The following is a 16,266-nucleotide window of genomic DNA, read 5'->3' as shown; positions in this document are numbered from 1 at the left end:
ACTTCACACTGTGTGAAAAGAGCTGCATGACTCAAAATAAACAAAACACTTTAGAAAAGCCAACAGATGAACAGAAATAATTGTCCTTGAATACATCCACAGCACATCTCAACTCTCATGGCCACTCAAATAATCCAGAGTGGAAACACACCCACACACATTCCAGAATCCTACCAGGATGGTACATCAAGGCTTACTGTTTGATGTACAGAACACACCTCTTCAGACACAGGCAACATTTGGCCCCTTCTCTCCTTACCAGGTCTTCTTCCACCAGCAGCTGTGAATACTACGATTGCTCAGCAGAACTTTTGAGGAACACAGCATTTATTTCCTGGACTTGGTGGCTGTATTGCATACCACCACACTGCAGTGAAATCGTTAGATGGGCATTCACGATCTATGAACACAATTCAATTCCAGTAACAGACACCATTAAAGGAGGCAGAATCAACTTTCAAAAAACTAATTTTAATCAAAACAAAAAAATTGTTGATCATTAACAAGTTTATAAAACAGTGATTTAGTTACATAAATAAATTGATATCAGTGTATCAAATCTTAATTACTTTCAACTTCATGAGCATGTTTACATGGGTGATGAAGTACAACCTTTTTACCTATTATAATAAATAAAATGGAGAGCATGAAATAGTTTTTCTAAACAAAAATACCTACAAACATACCTCTAGCATGTTCTCTAATGAAGGGAACAAGAGACACTGGACAACTTTTGCACCAAAACATAAGAACTGCTTTAAAAAGCACAAGGATACAGAACCATCAGCTAAAGTAAAGACACTATACTGTAACCAAAGTTGGTATTTAATAATATAATGAACAGTTTGGTAGTTAGATCTCCAGTTTGGTTATTTTAAAGCATTAAGACAAGGCAAGATAGAAGGCTGCTTCTTTTTGAATAATTCTAGAGAAAATAAAATATATTAAAAAAACAAACTGAAAAGTAGAACAGTCATACCTACACAACTTTCTGTCCTGCACAAAGTCAAAATACCTATGCAGAATATATATATATAATATATATATATATGTTATTTGTGCACAAAGGTTAGCTTATTATTAGCTCACTGCAAAGGCGTAACGTATCATGTCAATAATTTTGGAAAACATTTTGCGTTTTGTGTCAAAAAGGATATTCTTTAAGTCTTCTAGGCTAGGAGGCACAAACCCCAATTCTGGCATACTGTATTCTTAATGCTAAGGCTTGCTGCTCTGGCTGTGTATTTTTTTGTTGTCCCTCTTTACTATAGTGCCTGTTACAAGCATGTGTGTATGTGTGTATACATATATATGTATACACAGGTTGTATAAATATATATATATATAAAATTTTCCCCAATAGGTATCAGTCCAACCATGCAACCCAAAAGGTGGCTCTGCATAGATGCCCAGCATATAGTTCACCACCTGAGCCAACCCTGAAGCAAGGCGCACTTTAGTCCTTCTGATAGGTTTTTTTTTGTTTAAAACCAAGCTACTGCAGCTTCAAGTATTTTGCATTACATAGATTTTTTTTATAAATTAGTTAATGTTATATTTTTCAATATTCAGACATATACTATAATATATATACAGTACAATAAATGCTCTCATTCTTTTTTTAATTTTTTTGCTAAATCCCTGAGAATGTATGTTGACAGTCGCTAAGTTTCCACATGCACAAGCATTGTGTGCCATGCTTCTGGATGAACAGCACTGCAAAGCCACGTGGTCAGCCTTTTAACTATTAGTATTTCATTTGTTGGTTTGTTTAAATATGCTGAAATGTAAGGATGAGTTACAAAGGAGTAAAGCTGAATCCTTTCGAGGTACTTATCACAGGATGGAGGTGTTTTGTTTGGTTTTTAAAGCCATTGCAATATATGTTTGTTTTTGAGGCTGTGAACGTATACAGAAAGAACAGGAGAGCAATGTGGGCTTTTGCCACTTGACAACATATACTCAGTGTAAACCAAACCTTTTTTAACCTCTCTCTCATACAAAACAGAAAAAAGAAAAGAAAATTAAACACACAAACTTTCACAACATGACAGTTTAGTTTGCAAACTCAATATAACTATACACATATAATACCGGTGTGGCTCTGTTTCTTTAAGTTAAAAAGGATACAAAGGCAGGCTCAAGTAAAAACAAACCACCCCTCCCCCCCCAGTCCCCCAATCACTCATCTTCATCAACCAAACCGTTCACGAACCAGCATCATCAGTTTCTTTTTGCCTTTGTAGATTTGTTTTAGGTTGTCAATGAACTGTGTAAACTGGATGTGACCATCATGAGCCATTAGGAAGGTCTCTCGTGCCTTGCTGAGGAACTCTATAAACTCACTATAGTGTCGTGGGCTGATGTGAGTGAGACGTGAATGAGTTGTATTAATGTAGGCTCCGATTGTGGCATCCAAGAGTTGCCGTAAAGGGGCTTTGTCCAGTGACATAAGCTTACCAGAGTTCCTCCTTCCATGAAGTCCCACCATGCCAGGAGTGGTCAAAGTACACCTACGCAAAATGTCTGACAGTACTGTTGCACACTTGACACTTTTGACCACCAGAGGTATTATAGCTGCTAGCTCATTTTTCCCAAGGGAGTGGCTGAGCGCACATGCCCACAGAACGTCATTAATGGCAGGGTGTGTGTCCTGATTGTAACTCAGGTTGAGATGTGTCATGGCCAAAGTGGCCAGCTTGTAGGCCCGCATGGGGTAACCACGGTGCTCCATGTATCGTGCTATGGTAAAAAGCTGCGAGTAGCTCATGCCAGCTGTAGCAGCATCTAGAACAATTTGGTAAGCGGTCTCAAAAGCTATGTGATCCTTTTCACATAGGGTCAGTGCAGAAAGGGCACAGTTTTGAGGATCCTTCATGGCACACTGTAGAGCAAGCGTCCTAGCACTGCCGGCCAGCTTCTCCTGCTGATGGCAGTCCAGATGCAGGCGGACAATGGTGCTGTTGGACATCACTGTTGTAGCAACAATACTAGTGGCTTCCGTTGGAGTGAAAAGTGTAAACCAGTTTTGCATTATACTATCCAGTGCATAAACACCTGGGGGAGAGAAAGAAAGGATCAGCCACAACTGATAAAACCCAGCAGACAAAGATATTCCGCAGATTACACTTCCCACAGAGTCTAAGAGGTTACCAGTACATCCCAGCAAGAAGGGCTCACAAACAGCGTGGCTAGAAAAGAAACATTAAAACTAAGACTACTGTACAAACTCTGCAGCAATCATATAAACCCAGAAAATAACAAAAATAGCCTGCAAGATAAGCTTTAATCTCCTGTTGTGACAGCTGAGCTGTTTTGCTTAAGACAATATGGGTAAAACATTCTGGCTTATTTTATCTCATCATCTCAAAAGCAGCCCTCACCTTGCACACCAAGGCAATTGCAACCTCTTTTTCCCACTGTAAATCTCAAGGCACAGCACATGTGAAAAGTACGCAAAATGGCTTTATTAAGAGAGCACCATGGCATACCTTAGCAGAACTAATTAAGCACAACTTAAAGCAATCAAATTCTTAAGTACATGATCATCAAGACCCTTACTAGAGAAATACAATGAGGAATATAAACTACTGGATATTATATTTCTCAGTGCTGCTATATTCCCAGCATGTTTCCCAGACGGAGGAAACACTGACTGACGGGTTCCATAAATTGAACTTGGAATTAACTGGAGTGCCTTACTGTTAGAGGCAGTTTACACACATTTGTGAGCCCACCTAAACCACACACAGTGGTCTTTATTTTCTCTGCAGAACTCTAATGCTTCCCATGCAGCCCACCACTCATTTGCATAACCAGAGAATACAGTATCTTCAGTTAAATAAACAGATTCCTAGCATTACCATATTGATTCTTTACTGTGTTGATTAACTCTCAAGAGTACTTTGCATGACATTTTAGGCTCTTTACAGGACACATCTATTAGAATATGTAAACCAATGTAAAGCAATTTTAAATCCAGTATTTTATTTGCTGAGATGCAGCTGCACAAAATAATACCCAGGCACTAATATCTGTAAGATAACCTCAGCAAAATTTACCTTAGCAAAGATATAAAAACAATAAAACAAGAGCATTGCATGAAAATTTGCAGACACAAACCACTTTCTGGCTTAGAGCATAGAAAGGCAAGCTCTATTTCCCCATGCTATTGACAACAATATATGGCCAGCTAATCATAAAGCAAAGAATGAATTAATCCAAAGAATAAGCAGAAGCAATCTCCCTAAGTTCTGAAATTCAAGAAGCATCTGTGCAATACAACCCAACTCAGATATATTAAAAAGGAAGAAATACAACAGAAAAACAAGCTCTCCAGAAATACCTTTACTGAAAATTAAAATGGCTCCATTATCATAAGTACTTAGATTGTTCCCATTACCATTGCTGCTGATTTTTGGTTTGTTTTTTTTTAACAGCTATATAGCTTTTAATGCAGTCATCTTTGTTTTCCGAGCCTGCATTCTCATTTTGAAGATGGTAAACCTTAACACACAAGGTTTATGAGATACCTCATGAAGACATGAAGGAAATCTATAGCAAAACCCAAAATTATCCAAACATGCTACTTGAGAGAGCACTGATTTCCCACTTCCACATTGAGTATTTTGGGTATTGAGTATTTGCATTTGGGTGCTTCCCATAGGTTATGCACACCTCCACCTTATGGGCTGAAGAAGTCACACTGCATTACTCAACTATCGTCTCACTTGCTTTTTGCCTAAAAACACCCACTAATCACTGCCATAATGTGTGCTCACCAAAGGAATTTTAGAGATGAACATGAAGTGGGAGAATTTGGGTGTTGACAAAGAAGATCAAGCCCTGTAAGAGTAGCTGACAAGAGAAATATTTCAGAACATACCTACTTCTGTTGCACATGTTACCAACCACCTCACCATTTCCCGCCGTCGCCAATTCAGCGTTGACAGTGTCATCCGCATCACCTGTTAAAAGAACACAAACAAAATAAAAATTAAAAGGCCATAGACAAATAGAAAGGAATTTTAAACTGTTCAAATACACTGGAGTTAAAAATGGCAGCCTCTTGCCCTCTCCACTCCATTTCCTCTTTTTCAGCTGATATATCAAACAATTTGAAAAACACTGTTCAGATATTTTTGAACAGCATGCAGAGAGTAATTCCAACTACAGACCCTTAAAGGATAGAAGACAGAGACTGTTTTATCTGGGGACAAGGAAAAAACCCTATCCATAAAAAAGCCTTCTTCCAAGCAACAAAAAACAACAATCAATTACCAGTTATTGAAATCAAATTATGTAACATCTCCTCCCTCTATGCACAAGTATATTTGCAATTATTGTGTGATATTCCAGGGCATATAATTGTTGCAAGTAGTCAGGTACTAGATACTGAACACAGACAACCTAATTACAATTAAGTGGAGGAGAAAGGAAAGGAGAATCATCTATAGGCCACTAGAGACAGTGCTGACATTGTTTCTTGCAGGAAAAGCCTTACTGTAAGAAACTACACAGCTGGAAATTACATCTTCTGGAAAACAAATCTTTAAGATCCTTAAAATACATTTGGTAAGCCTGGAACATAACAGTGGGCAAATTCTACAACAGTTCCAGTTTGTTAGGTTTGTGACATTACTTTCATTAGATCATGCTGAAGATATTCTGATGACACTGTCAACCACAGAAGAGTATCCATGAATACATGAATACCCAAAGTGTGCTGTTTCCATTGGATGACACTTGGTGAAAGCTTGAGGTGAAACACAGGTCAATTGTAAGGATTTTTCTCTCTCTCAAATAAACATTTAAGGCAAATGAAAAACAAACAGATTTCCACAGTGACCATGGAAATATGAAAGCCTAACAAAGCACACAGAACCCTCAGCTTTTTGATTAAAGATTTTAATACCTTTCTTCAGCATAAGAAGCAACTGGGAAAATATACTTTCTCCAGAATTCTTTGGAGATTTTTTTACTGAACTAAAGTAATAAATGGTTTTCTGATCTTTGCATGTTTTGTTTTTTTTTTAAGAATTCCCTGAAGAGGGATGGAGATATTTGTTTTTGTTGAAATGAACTGCATAAACTTTAAGATTCAAAAGTAATATTTACTACTTGGCTGTCTCCTTTTAATTTGCAAAGTCTCTCCTCAGAGCCTGAAAACTGATCTGCAGTACTTGTACATCTCAAGCACACTCAGATGCATCTGACTATACCACAGCTTGTGGAGTACAGGATGTTGATGGAAGTGAGAAGGCTGTTGTCAACATGCTCTGCCTTAGCAACCAGTCATTATGGCTGACCTTGGCTTTCAACAAGCATGTACCAGTTCTCATTTAGGGGAAAGGAAGATAAAGAAAAGGGAAAAAAACCTGAAGACCATGCAGGAAATACAGTGCATTTCCAGCAAGCAGAGTAATTTTACTTTCTAGCCAGTCCTACATATAATCCTGAACCCACCACACTGGTCCTCTCTCACCCCTGAACAGAAGAGTGCAGCCAACAAGTGCCAGTTCTACCTTCCACTTGAATGGCACAAATGGGACTGTGCAGATTCTTGGTCTGTGTTTACATTAAGCCTTGTAGTAGAAAACAGAACTTAAAACCAAGTCCAGACAGAGCCCAAAGACAGTATCCTTTCCTGTGCTTAAAAGCTACAAGCATCAACACTGCATCAAATTTCTTTCTTCTATTATAATAACAGTAAATGAGGGAAATACCTGAAGACCCAACTCCAGAGAAACTTTCAGAAGAGTTATGTCTGGCAAGCTGTCCATGAGTGTTGCTATTTTAAATGCATCCTGGGCAAGTTTGAAGATGTGTGATGAGGAGTGGATGTTTTTCTGGATGGATTCTAATACTGTTTCCAGTCTCCGAACATCACCTGCAAGGTGTAAACAGAATCACCAAAATGGAACAAACTCCCAAAACACCAAGCGTTCCATTATATCTGAGCCTGACATTGCTATGCAATAGTATAATGTTTCAATTACACACACTATTTTTAGAAACCTTCTATAATTAAACTGCATATGAATGAAAGATATAAGAGACCACAGACTTCTCTCTCTGAAGGTGTTAGTGCAGCACAGGGCCAAAAGTCACACTGATTTGTGAATTTTAGAACTGACTTGTCACTTCTGTGTCTCATTGTCAATGTCATGTGTCAGGAAAATAAAAAAGCTGTCTCATCAGCCTCATACCAATCTCATCTAGCCACCAACTAACTAACTAACTACTATGCTAGAAAGTTACATGAGAGATTTAAACTGGTTCAGTTTGTTGTGCCCATGTCAAACTACTGCCAGATTGTGATCTGGACTCCTAAGCATGAGTTTTATAATCTGTTTACCCATGCAATATTAAAAGCACACATAACTGACAGCAATGTACCTTTGGCTGCTGTTAGCATGGTTGATGCCAGCTCACACTGCTGGGATTCAATATGACTTAGGGTGAACCAGCGGGGATACCGGTTTGGAACAACAGAAGCGATGTGGTGCGGGCGGGACAGGTCACCTGAAGGAGCTGTGGATTCCAGTACCAGCAACCTGAAATAATAAAGAAATCCTTTCATTAAACCACTATTACATTTCGCTGCTCATGAGCTAAACTAAAGCTGCAAAAATACTTGGTATTGTGTATGAAATATGCTTTTTCAGTTTCAGGAAAAAAAACCTGGAAAACCACTTCTCTCCTTGGGGAAACTCAAAAGTTCATTTGCCAAACTTTCCTATATCAATAGGCATTTTTAACCTACCAGTATTTTATAATGTTCTCTAGTCAGATGTTAGGGTCCCAAACAGCAGTGACAGAAGTTTCCTTTAATATGATTTTCAGACTGCATTTTCTCATCAAGTATTCATAAATCAAAAACAGTCTTACCCAACAAAGAACATTCATACTTCAAAAATTCAAATTAAAGTGTTGTTGACTACTACAATCCAAATGACAGCCCACAGCAAAGCTATAACCTTACTGCCCTTGCAATATACTAAATACTGACAGTACAAGAGCTACTCTATAAATCAGTACAAAAAATAGGAGTGAACAAAAATAGGCTTATTTTCAATACAGTTAAGCACAGTTTCAGCATATGAATGGTTAAAGAAATAGTAATAATGTCATGGCCAGAAGAAAAGCTTTTCCAGTGCTTAGCTTCTTGATGTCTCTTAGTGTCTGAGGTCTGTTTCCACCAGCTTTCATACGCATGTGATTTTCTAGAAGGAAGTGATGTGTGAGGATCAAGGAAGTTGCATCTCTTTTGTCCACAAAGCTGCAACTACTGAACATTGAAAATCCAATGTATTGTGGTTTTCAGTGATAGACTATTTCTTACAGAATAAGCCCATTTAAATAAAAGTTACAATTTCTTATAATTAAAAAATACCAAAGTTCTGTAAGCAGCTGTGGAGTATGTTAATTTTTTATTTTTTGCATTAAGATGGATTTGAGTTCCATCAAGTTTTTTTTTCAGATTCCTGAAGCATATGATATACTAGTAAAACAATAATACAGTATAATAATAAATTTAAGAATTCACTGAGAAAGGTAACTTTGAATATATGGAAAGGCATCTACCAGGCCCTTTAAAATACGCCACGCCACCCAAATAACTATCACACACATATAAGTGCATGAAAATAGCAAAAAAACCCTTGTATCAGTCAAATCTATTCTCCAGCAGCACAAAGACACCTCTTCATGAACATATTCTAAAGCTGATTTTTTCCAAGCATAGAGTGATGTTGCGGAGGTTCATTATAAGATAGCTTCAATGAACAGAAAAGATCCTAACTATTAAATTAAGAAAGGGATTAGTAGGTTATGAGTAAGAGTAAACAGCCAAAAAAGCATGAAAGAAAGGCTGTTTTGGAGAAATCTTCTGTCACTTCGCATATCACTGCCAGCTTCTGTGCTCTATTGCTGTGAAAAGATGGGCTGCTGTGAATTGGTAGCTTTCACACAATTTTGGCAAGGGTAGGGAACACCAGAAAAGCACATGTAGATTTAGCATTCTTAACTTTTTTTTCCCCCCCTTGAAACATCAATTATTTAGTTAGGTTCTAGCAAAGCTACCTTGTGAATAAACATCACCATTAAAGTCTGGATCCCAAAGCCTGGCTGAAATTCAGGCTTAACAAAGGATCAAACCAAACTAAGCCAAACATTCACAGATTACAAGTGAGCAGTCAACTGCAGATCCACATCTCCAAGGCTATGCTCCATATGTTTCAGTCCTGCAAGCAGAAAACTAGATAGAAGTGACTGTCAAGAACTGCACAGCCCTGTCCTTGCAGACCTGAGGTGCATACATTAAAGGCTTTCTGGTCTCAGTTTCTATTTATTTCATATTAAGTGTTCCATACACGAAATAGGACTGAAAAAATTAAACAGTAACAGGTATTTTTGAATACAGAAAGGTTAAATACTCCTGAGCTGCCATGGGTAATTGATCCATAGACTTCTGTGCAGACTGACACTGAACACTTCTACCTGAAGAGCAACTACCTGGGGTCTTAGGAAATTTATTTATTTAATAAACGTGAGAAAAGAAATATGCTTTACTTCTAAAAACATGAGCAGCTGTAGATATTTTCATGCAACACCTTTACAAACTTCCACATGGGATTTCTGTCCTTGCCACAGCCACTTCCTCCCTCCCATAGAAGACAAGATGCTCAAGTTTTTATCTTCTGACCCATTCAACTTCTCAGCCATGAGACAGACATTCAATCTTCATGTTTGCTTTATTCTTGTCCCCTCAAGGCAGTATTACATTACTTTTTCATTTGGTTTGTATTGGGAGTCCTTTATTCTCTGAACTAACATTTTGGTGTGAATGGAAAGAATAATCATCCTTCTTCAGGAGAATTTAAGAAGTGCAGAAGAATGCAGACAGATATGGAATAGAAAGTGTCTAAATCTGCCACCACTATCGTTCAAGATAGCAGTCCACATTTCTGAAGAGTGCCAAATATCAAATTGCAAAAAAAAGATTACTCTCTAGGGGTGAACCTTCATCTGTCTTATAAAGTGATGAAAAAAATAGCTATGGAGGGAAAACAGCCCTGACTGCACTGACATCTCCTGTGATTTTACCAGATGGAAACAAAAAGACAATTCTTTGTTACACTGGTCTATTTAAGAAGTAATTTCTTTGGTTGAGATGACAGCTTTATAGCAAATGAGGGCTGGAGCTACCCAAGACTAACTGGAGATTTCATCATTTGGATCTTTCAATGTCTTGTTTGTTTTTTTAGTTGGGAAAGGAAACTTTCAAAAAAAGAAGTTTTCAGTTATGACTGGTTTCCTGGGCAAATCCTTGTTCAAACCAAACTGCATATTGACTCCATGCTCACTGAGGCAGTCAGGAAAGCTGCTGATGGATGACTATTCCAGCCTTGGAGGATCATTTCAATAGCTTAGTTTAAGGAGTAAAAAAAAATGCATACAAACCACCTCTTGAGACATACTTTAAGGTAGTAACTGAAAATAAATACAAGACAAGTATGTTTTATAAAACAATTAACTTTTTTCCTTAAAAAAAACCCCAAACCATACCAAACAAAATCAAACCAACTAAAGAAACAACAAACAATGAAACAAAACAAAACCAACCAAAAAACCCCCACGTACCAAATTTTGTACTATCTTCCTGTTCTGATATAATCACTAATTTATGCACTTACCTTGAGATAAAAGAAGACCAGCAAACTTAAGTGGCCCAGGTAGCTTTCTGAGCACACATTTGAATGTACTCAATAGTTCATCAGTAATGTACTGTTGTCTTCTCAATCTATTTCCTAAAATGCTAACTTGTAACCAGCAAGTATGCATGGTCACTCTTCACATTTTTTAGACTCTTCCTATAACATCCATTACTAGACACTCTTGGAGGCAGAAAAATACCCAACAGGCAAAGCAGACCTTTGGCTTAAACTGACAGCTATATTTTGCTCTTATGCAGGACCTCCCATTTAGTCCTTCAAACACAGGAGTTATTTCTCCCTATTTAGCTTTTTGGAGAGAGTAGCGCCAAAATAAACACCTCCAAACCACACAGACACAACCTGTTTGATGAAGCTAAATACTCTTCATGTGGGTAGGATGAATCACTGTGCAATCATGCTTGGTGATAATGACCAGGAAAACTCAACCTCTTTTCTTTTTTATAATCTAAGACTTGACTGCTCTTAGTATTCAGCTGTGGCTATTCTTTGCCAACCATCAACTACTAGGTTCTTGATAGTGAGCAGACAAATCAGATAGGACAATTCCTGCACTCTATGTGGACAACAGTTTTATCACTGATCATTTAGGTCCTTGAAAACTCATTCAGAAGTCTTTTCTTAGATATCATTACCAATCTAACCTGTCCTGAGACAGCACACACTGAACACTGCCTGAGAAACATCTTTTTCCTGGTTACTGAAGACAAATGTGATGAAACCAGACATTTTGCTGACATTGAGTGTACTCCATTTAGATCCCAATATTCACCCAGAAGAGGCTAAGATGTTATGAAGCACTAAATAATGCACAAGCTCTGACCACACCACTCAAATCTACTGTTGAGAGTCAATTTATAAAGAAGGTGAGTGAAACAAATTGTCCTGCTGAACAGACTAAGCAGTCCTGAGACTTATGGTAAAATATCTCTTTCCTTATTTCATTACCAATATCATCATGCACACACAACCACATGGGTGGGAGGATCCATATGCTAAAGTGGCTTTATAACACAAAATCCTGCATCCCAGGTGTGGGATTTTACAAGTATCTGAAACAGAAAATCCCGTTTTACAAGTCTAAATAGACACTAATTGGACATTTATAAATTATTATAATACAGTTACTACAAATTTACTTTTATAGAGGACACAACCAAAACAGTACCTCCTTGACTCCTTGAATGGAAGAATGCATATTTTAGAGGAAGAGACTACATCTACTACAGTGTGCTTTTTTTAGACAACTCATGAATACGTACCGCATGGCTCTCAGTGCAGTTTTGTATGCCAATTCAGCATCATGAGGTAGGAGAGAGGTGAAGAGATACTTGGCAAATGTGTGCATTGGAACACTCTCTCGATGGATGACTTCACCTAAGCCACTATATGGTCCACCTGCAGGAAAGAGAAACAGAATGTCAGTCTTTACAACCTGCTAGACCCCAACTTCTGAACCTTAAAAAGCGTTCAGTACACCTTCAGCTAGAAGTGGTATTCAAAGACATACCCTCCTGCACAAAAGGTGGTATTTCACTGAAATATGTAACACATCATACATACACAACCTGTTACAGTTATATTAAATACCACATATTATTTAGGAAAACAACACACACTGCAAATGTTATCATACTAAAAACACTGCCAGTGCTTATATGAATGACAGAATGATTACAGTATTTCATGGACACATTCAGCAAGCCTGGTAAGTGAAAGCAAAAAGTCATAATCCTAGCTCTGCCCCCTCACAGTTGTATTATGCACATCAATACCCATGCATCGTGTTGGTGTGCCACTGCTTCATCACAAATTCACTAGGAAAAAAGAATGATGACCATAGAAAAATGTGTATCTTTAATTGAAATTACATGACCAATCACCACAGCAGCACCCGATCCCTCAAATATCTCACTTGACACTGGCATTTAAGTAACCCTTTGGTTACTTACTGGATGCAGTCATGACTCAAATCCCAGGTCCCGCCCTTGGGTCACAACAACCCCAGGCAACTCCACAGGCTGGGAACAGAGTTACTAGAAAGCTGCTCAGTGGAAAAGGACCTCAGGGTGATGGTGACATGAGCCAGGCTGTGCCCAGGTGGCCAAGAAGGCCAATGGCATCCTGGCCTGGATCAGCCATGGTGTGGCCAGCAGGGCCAGGGCAGGGATTGTCCCCTGTACTGGGCACTGCTGAGGCCACAGCTCCAGTGCTGTGTCCAGTGCTGGGCCCTCAGTGCAAGAAAGACACTGAGGAACTGGAGAGAGTGCAGAGAAGGGCAGTGGAGCTGGGGCAGGGTCTGGAGCACAAGTCCTGTGAGGAGCAGCTGGGAGCTGGGGGTGTTTATCTTGGAGAAAAGGAGGCTCAGGGGTGACCTTATGATTCTCTACCCTTGCCTGAAAAGCCCCAGTCAACCAGAGACACAATGAAAGGAAATAGCTTCAGATTGTGCCAGGCAAGGTTTAGACTCGATATCAGGAAAAACTTCTTAACTGAAAGGATGGTCAGACATTGGAACAGGTTGCCCAGGGCAGTGGTGGAATCACCATCATTGATTAAGTTTGTTCAGATTAAGTTTGGATTTGTCACTTAGGAGCCTGGTTTAGTGGTGAAGATAGTGGCTGGCTTAATGGCTGGACTCAACAATACTATTAGTCTTTTCCAACCTGAACAATTCTATGATGATGAACACAAGATCAGATCAAGCACCAAAGCTAGGTATTAGTCCAATATACCCATATGATCTTAAAAATTCTATTTTATGTATGTGAAAACTATCACTATTATTGGGGCAAAGGATTTTTCTCTCTCCGTAAGGTGCAGATTTCAATTTGGTAACAGCATACAGACAACAACAAAGTTAAATGAAACTATTTACTTGTTGAGTTTCAAACGTTCACAGTGCATATGAATCCTATTTCGACATTTTTTCCTGCGCACTTAAGACTGTTATTCCTGTTAATAGGAAAACTATGTCAAATAACTTCTGACTTCAATGACAAGAGGTTCAGGCATTAAATGCTGCGAGATACAGAATAATAATCTTGTATTAAATATTACTGGACAATTATTGCACAGGTAGCACTTAGCAGTCCCAGAAGCTACTATGACTTCTACTAAAACTCTAACTCATCACACAATGGATGGATGGATGGATGGATGGATGGATGGATGGATGGATGGATGGATGGCTGGCTGTGTGAGTGCACTTCTGTTTATTGCTAGGCATGAAAAAATTCTGAGCTCCATAGGTGGGCATTTCTAAAGACCAGGGCTGATTGCACATGAAATGTCAAAGAAGATTTAGTAAGTAACAGTGTGTCTCATAACCATTTGAAATGAAGCTGAAAGCCATTCAAATCTAGCTGGCATTGCTTGAATGAAAAAAGCAATTTCATGTATGTTTGCCAGTTGGTGGTCCAGTGAGAAACTCAGTCAGGACACAAAGAACACATGACAAAGGATTTATATGAAAATATATTTTGCCATTAACTTAGCAGTCAAGCAAAAAATCGGAACAGTTCTTGCAAAACAGTCTTATGTTCTGCTTTCTCACAAACTCAAATGGTAGCTACACACAGCATGCACTAATCTGCATTAACAGCGCAGAAATCAGCTTAATATTGGAGTAAGTTTTCTTTATCATATCTACCGAATTTCAACTTCCAACTTCACAAACTTCGAATTTCACAATTGGTATGATCAGCACCTTAAATCACTGCTCAGGTTTTCCTCCATGTCAACTGGCAGTTTCTGCCTAACGTGGAGTAAACTGAAACTACTGCAGAAAAAACAGATTTCTCATCACACACTAATGCAAGACAACTGCTGCACATTGCTCACAACGACAATTTTTTAGGCAGTTTTATTAGCAGACTTTCTGCTATGATCAATTCTTTACTACTCTAAGAAAACATTAGAAGAATTTCAGTGATCAAAGTAGTAAAGTGAATTATTGGAGAGTATGTCAGAGAAATTCTGCCTTTTCCTCATAAAGCATCCTTACCAGTAAACAGATTTTATAATGCAGAGGAACCCTACATGCTAATAGCTAGATCAAGACAGTAGCTTTTCTCATCCTAAGGCCATAAAGCAGCAGTACAGACACACCATGATGGAAACTTTCACTGTGTTACAACTTATCTGCAGTTTCAAATCTAGGCAAAAACAGTGACTTAAAGTTGGGAACCCTAAGCAACATATTGTACCTCTTTCATAAAAGACAAAGTTTTAAAAGACTAATGTGTCACAAAAATAGAGTAAAAACTTATTGTTATGCAACCATCTCTCAACTTACCTAGGACATTACCACCCTCCCCTTCGTGCCATGTGCATGCACTCAAAACCTGGGTGTCCCACCCAGCCTTCAAAAACCTGGATTATGCCTTTGGATAATTTTTTCCCCAGAGGTTTTCTCTTCCATTCAAAGAGAACAAAACCAGAAAGACAACCTTGGAACCCATGACATCACACTCTGAATATGATGCTTAAGTGCTACATGTTAAGCCTTATCAAAGTTAAGGCAAAAGTACAGATGTTATTCCAACACTGCCTAATTCTAAAACACAAACGGTGTGTCATGGTCATAACTTAGGCGCAAGACCAGACCTGAAGCCATGATATTTGACCAAATACTTTTCCACCTATGACATAAACTTCAAAGGCAAGTAATCTTCTTTATTTTCAGAAATAAAGTGTTGCATTTCTGCCTCAGCAATTATACATGAATTTTCTGAGCTCTTCACTTTGGCACAGTGGTTAAAATCTTAATACATTTATAAAGCTGCCAGTATAGTTCCTTTTGTAGAATACAAGGAATACTTAGAATTTTGGTATCTGGAAACTGTTGATAACTGGTGTCTGTACTATATAATAGTTAGCCTGGAGTATATAATCAGGTTACTGAGATTATGACATGCAACAAATGTAAAGAACAAAGTGTATTCAAAATTAAAATAAAAGGTTTATAGGTCAGTATATGAGTCATCTCTACAGTCATATGATATCCAAAGTATGGCAATTTTCATAAGATTTGATAAAAACTTTCATGGAGTTCTACGCAAAAAAAACATCTGAAGCACATAAGGCACTTTCTGCAGCAACACTAGTTCTGTGTACTTGTGTAAGTGCAGACAGTTTAGAGAAGCAGTTAGCATCTATATTCAGCTACCTTCTAATAGGAAGACTGCTTGTTTTCGAAAAATCTTCACCAGAGTATCATCCAATTCAATTTCTTGTAGCTTAGAAATGAGCTGCTCCTCATTTCGACAAACCTTCTCTTGTGCATACAAGCCATCTGGCATTATTCGCTGCTGTCCCAGCCCTATCAATGCTACTTCCACAGCCAGCGTTAAGTAAGATTCCCCTTCTTCTAGGAACTTGTGTGCAGGTAGGTGCTGGTACTCCAGTGATTTGCATTGCCCCAGGTTCTCTGTAAGGGGTGACACAGAAAGGAAGACACATCAGCAAATAATTTTAACCCACAATCTGTCTACAATGCCACAAACACAAAAGCTTCCACTGTTAGTAT

The 16,266-nt window shown here is 38.4% G+C and overlaps 1 protein-coding gene across 7 annotated transcripts in view; it reads right to left on the bottom strand.

Annotated features, from left to right (window-relative positions):
* Nucleotides 1–450: 450 nt before the first annotated feature.
* Nucleotides 451–16,266, bottom strand: part of ZSWIM6 (zinc finger SWIM-type containing 6) — a 114,925-nt gene continuing 99,109 nt past the window's right edge. For all 7 annotated transcript variants that reach the window (XM_064404160.1, XM_064404156.1, XM_064404157.1 and 4 more), the window contains 6 exons: nucleotides 15,907–16,167; nucleotides 11,999–12,134; nucleotides 7,399–7,556; nucleotides 6,726–6,889; nucleotides 4,886–4,967; nucleotides 451–3,057 (listed from right to left, as the gene is read on the bottom strand). In XM_064404160.1, coding sequence (XP_064260230.1) covers nucleotides 2,195–3,057; nucleotides 4,886–4,967; nucleotides 6,726–6,889; nucleotides 7,399–7,556; nucleotides 11,999–12,134; nucleotides 15,907–16,167 — 1,664 coding nt within the window. In that variant the 3' untranslated portion in view covers nucleotides 451–2,194. The remainder of the gene's footprint in view (nucleotides 3,058–4,885; nucleotides 4,968–6,725; nucleotides 6,890–7,398; nucleotides 7,557–11,998; nucleotides 12,135–15,906; nucleotides 16,168–16,266) is intronic.

This window comes from Passer domesticus, chromosome Z (assembly GCF_036417665.1).
Source record: "Passer domesticus isolate bPasDom1 chromosome Z, bPasDom1.hap1, whole genome shotgun sequence".
Lineage (NCBI taxonomy): Eukaryota > Metazoa > Chordata > Aves > Passeriformes > Passeridae > Passer > Passer domesticus.
Note: the sequence above shows the minus strand (reverse complement) of the source record. Positions and strands in the feature narration are given on the sequence as shown.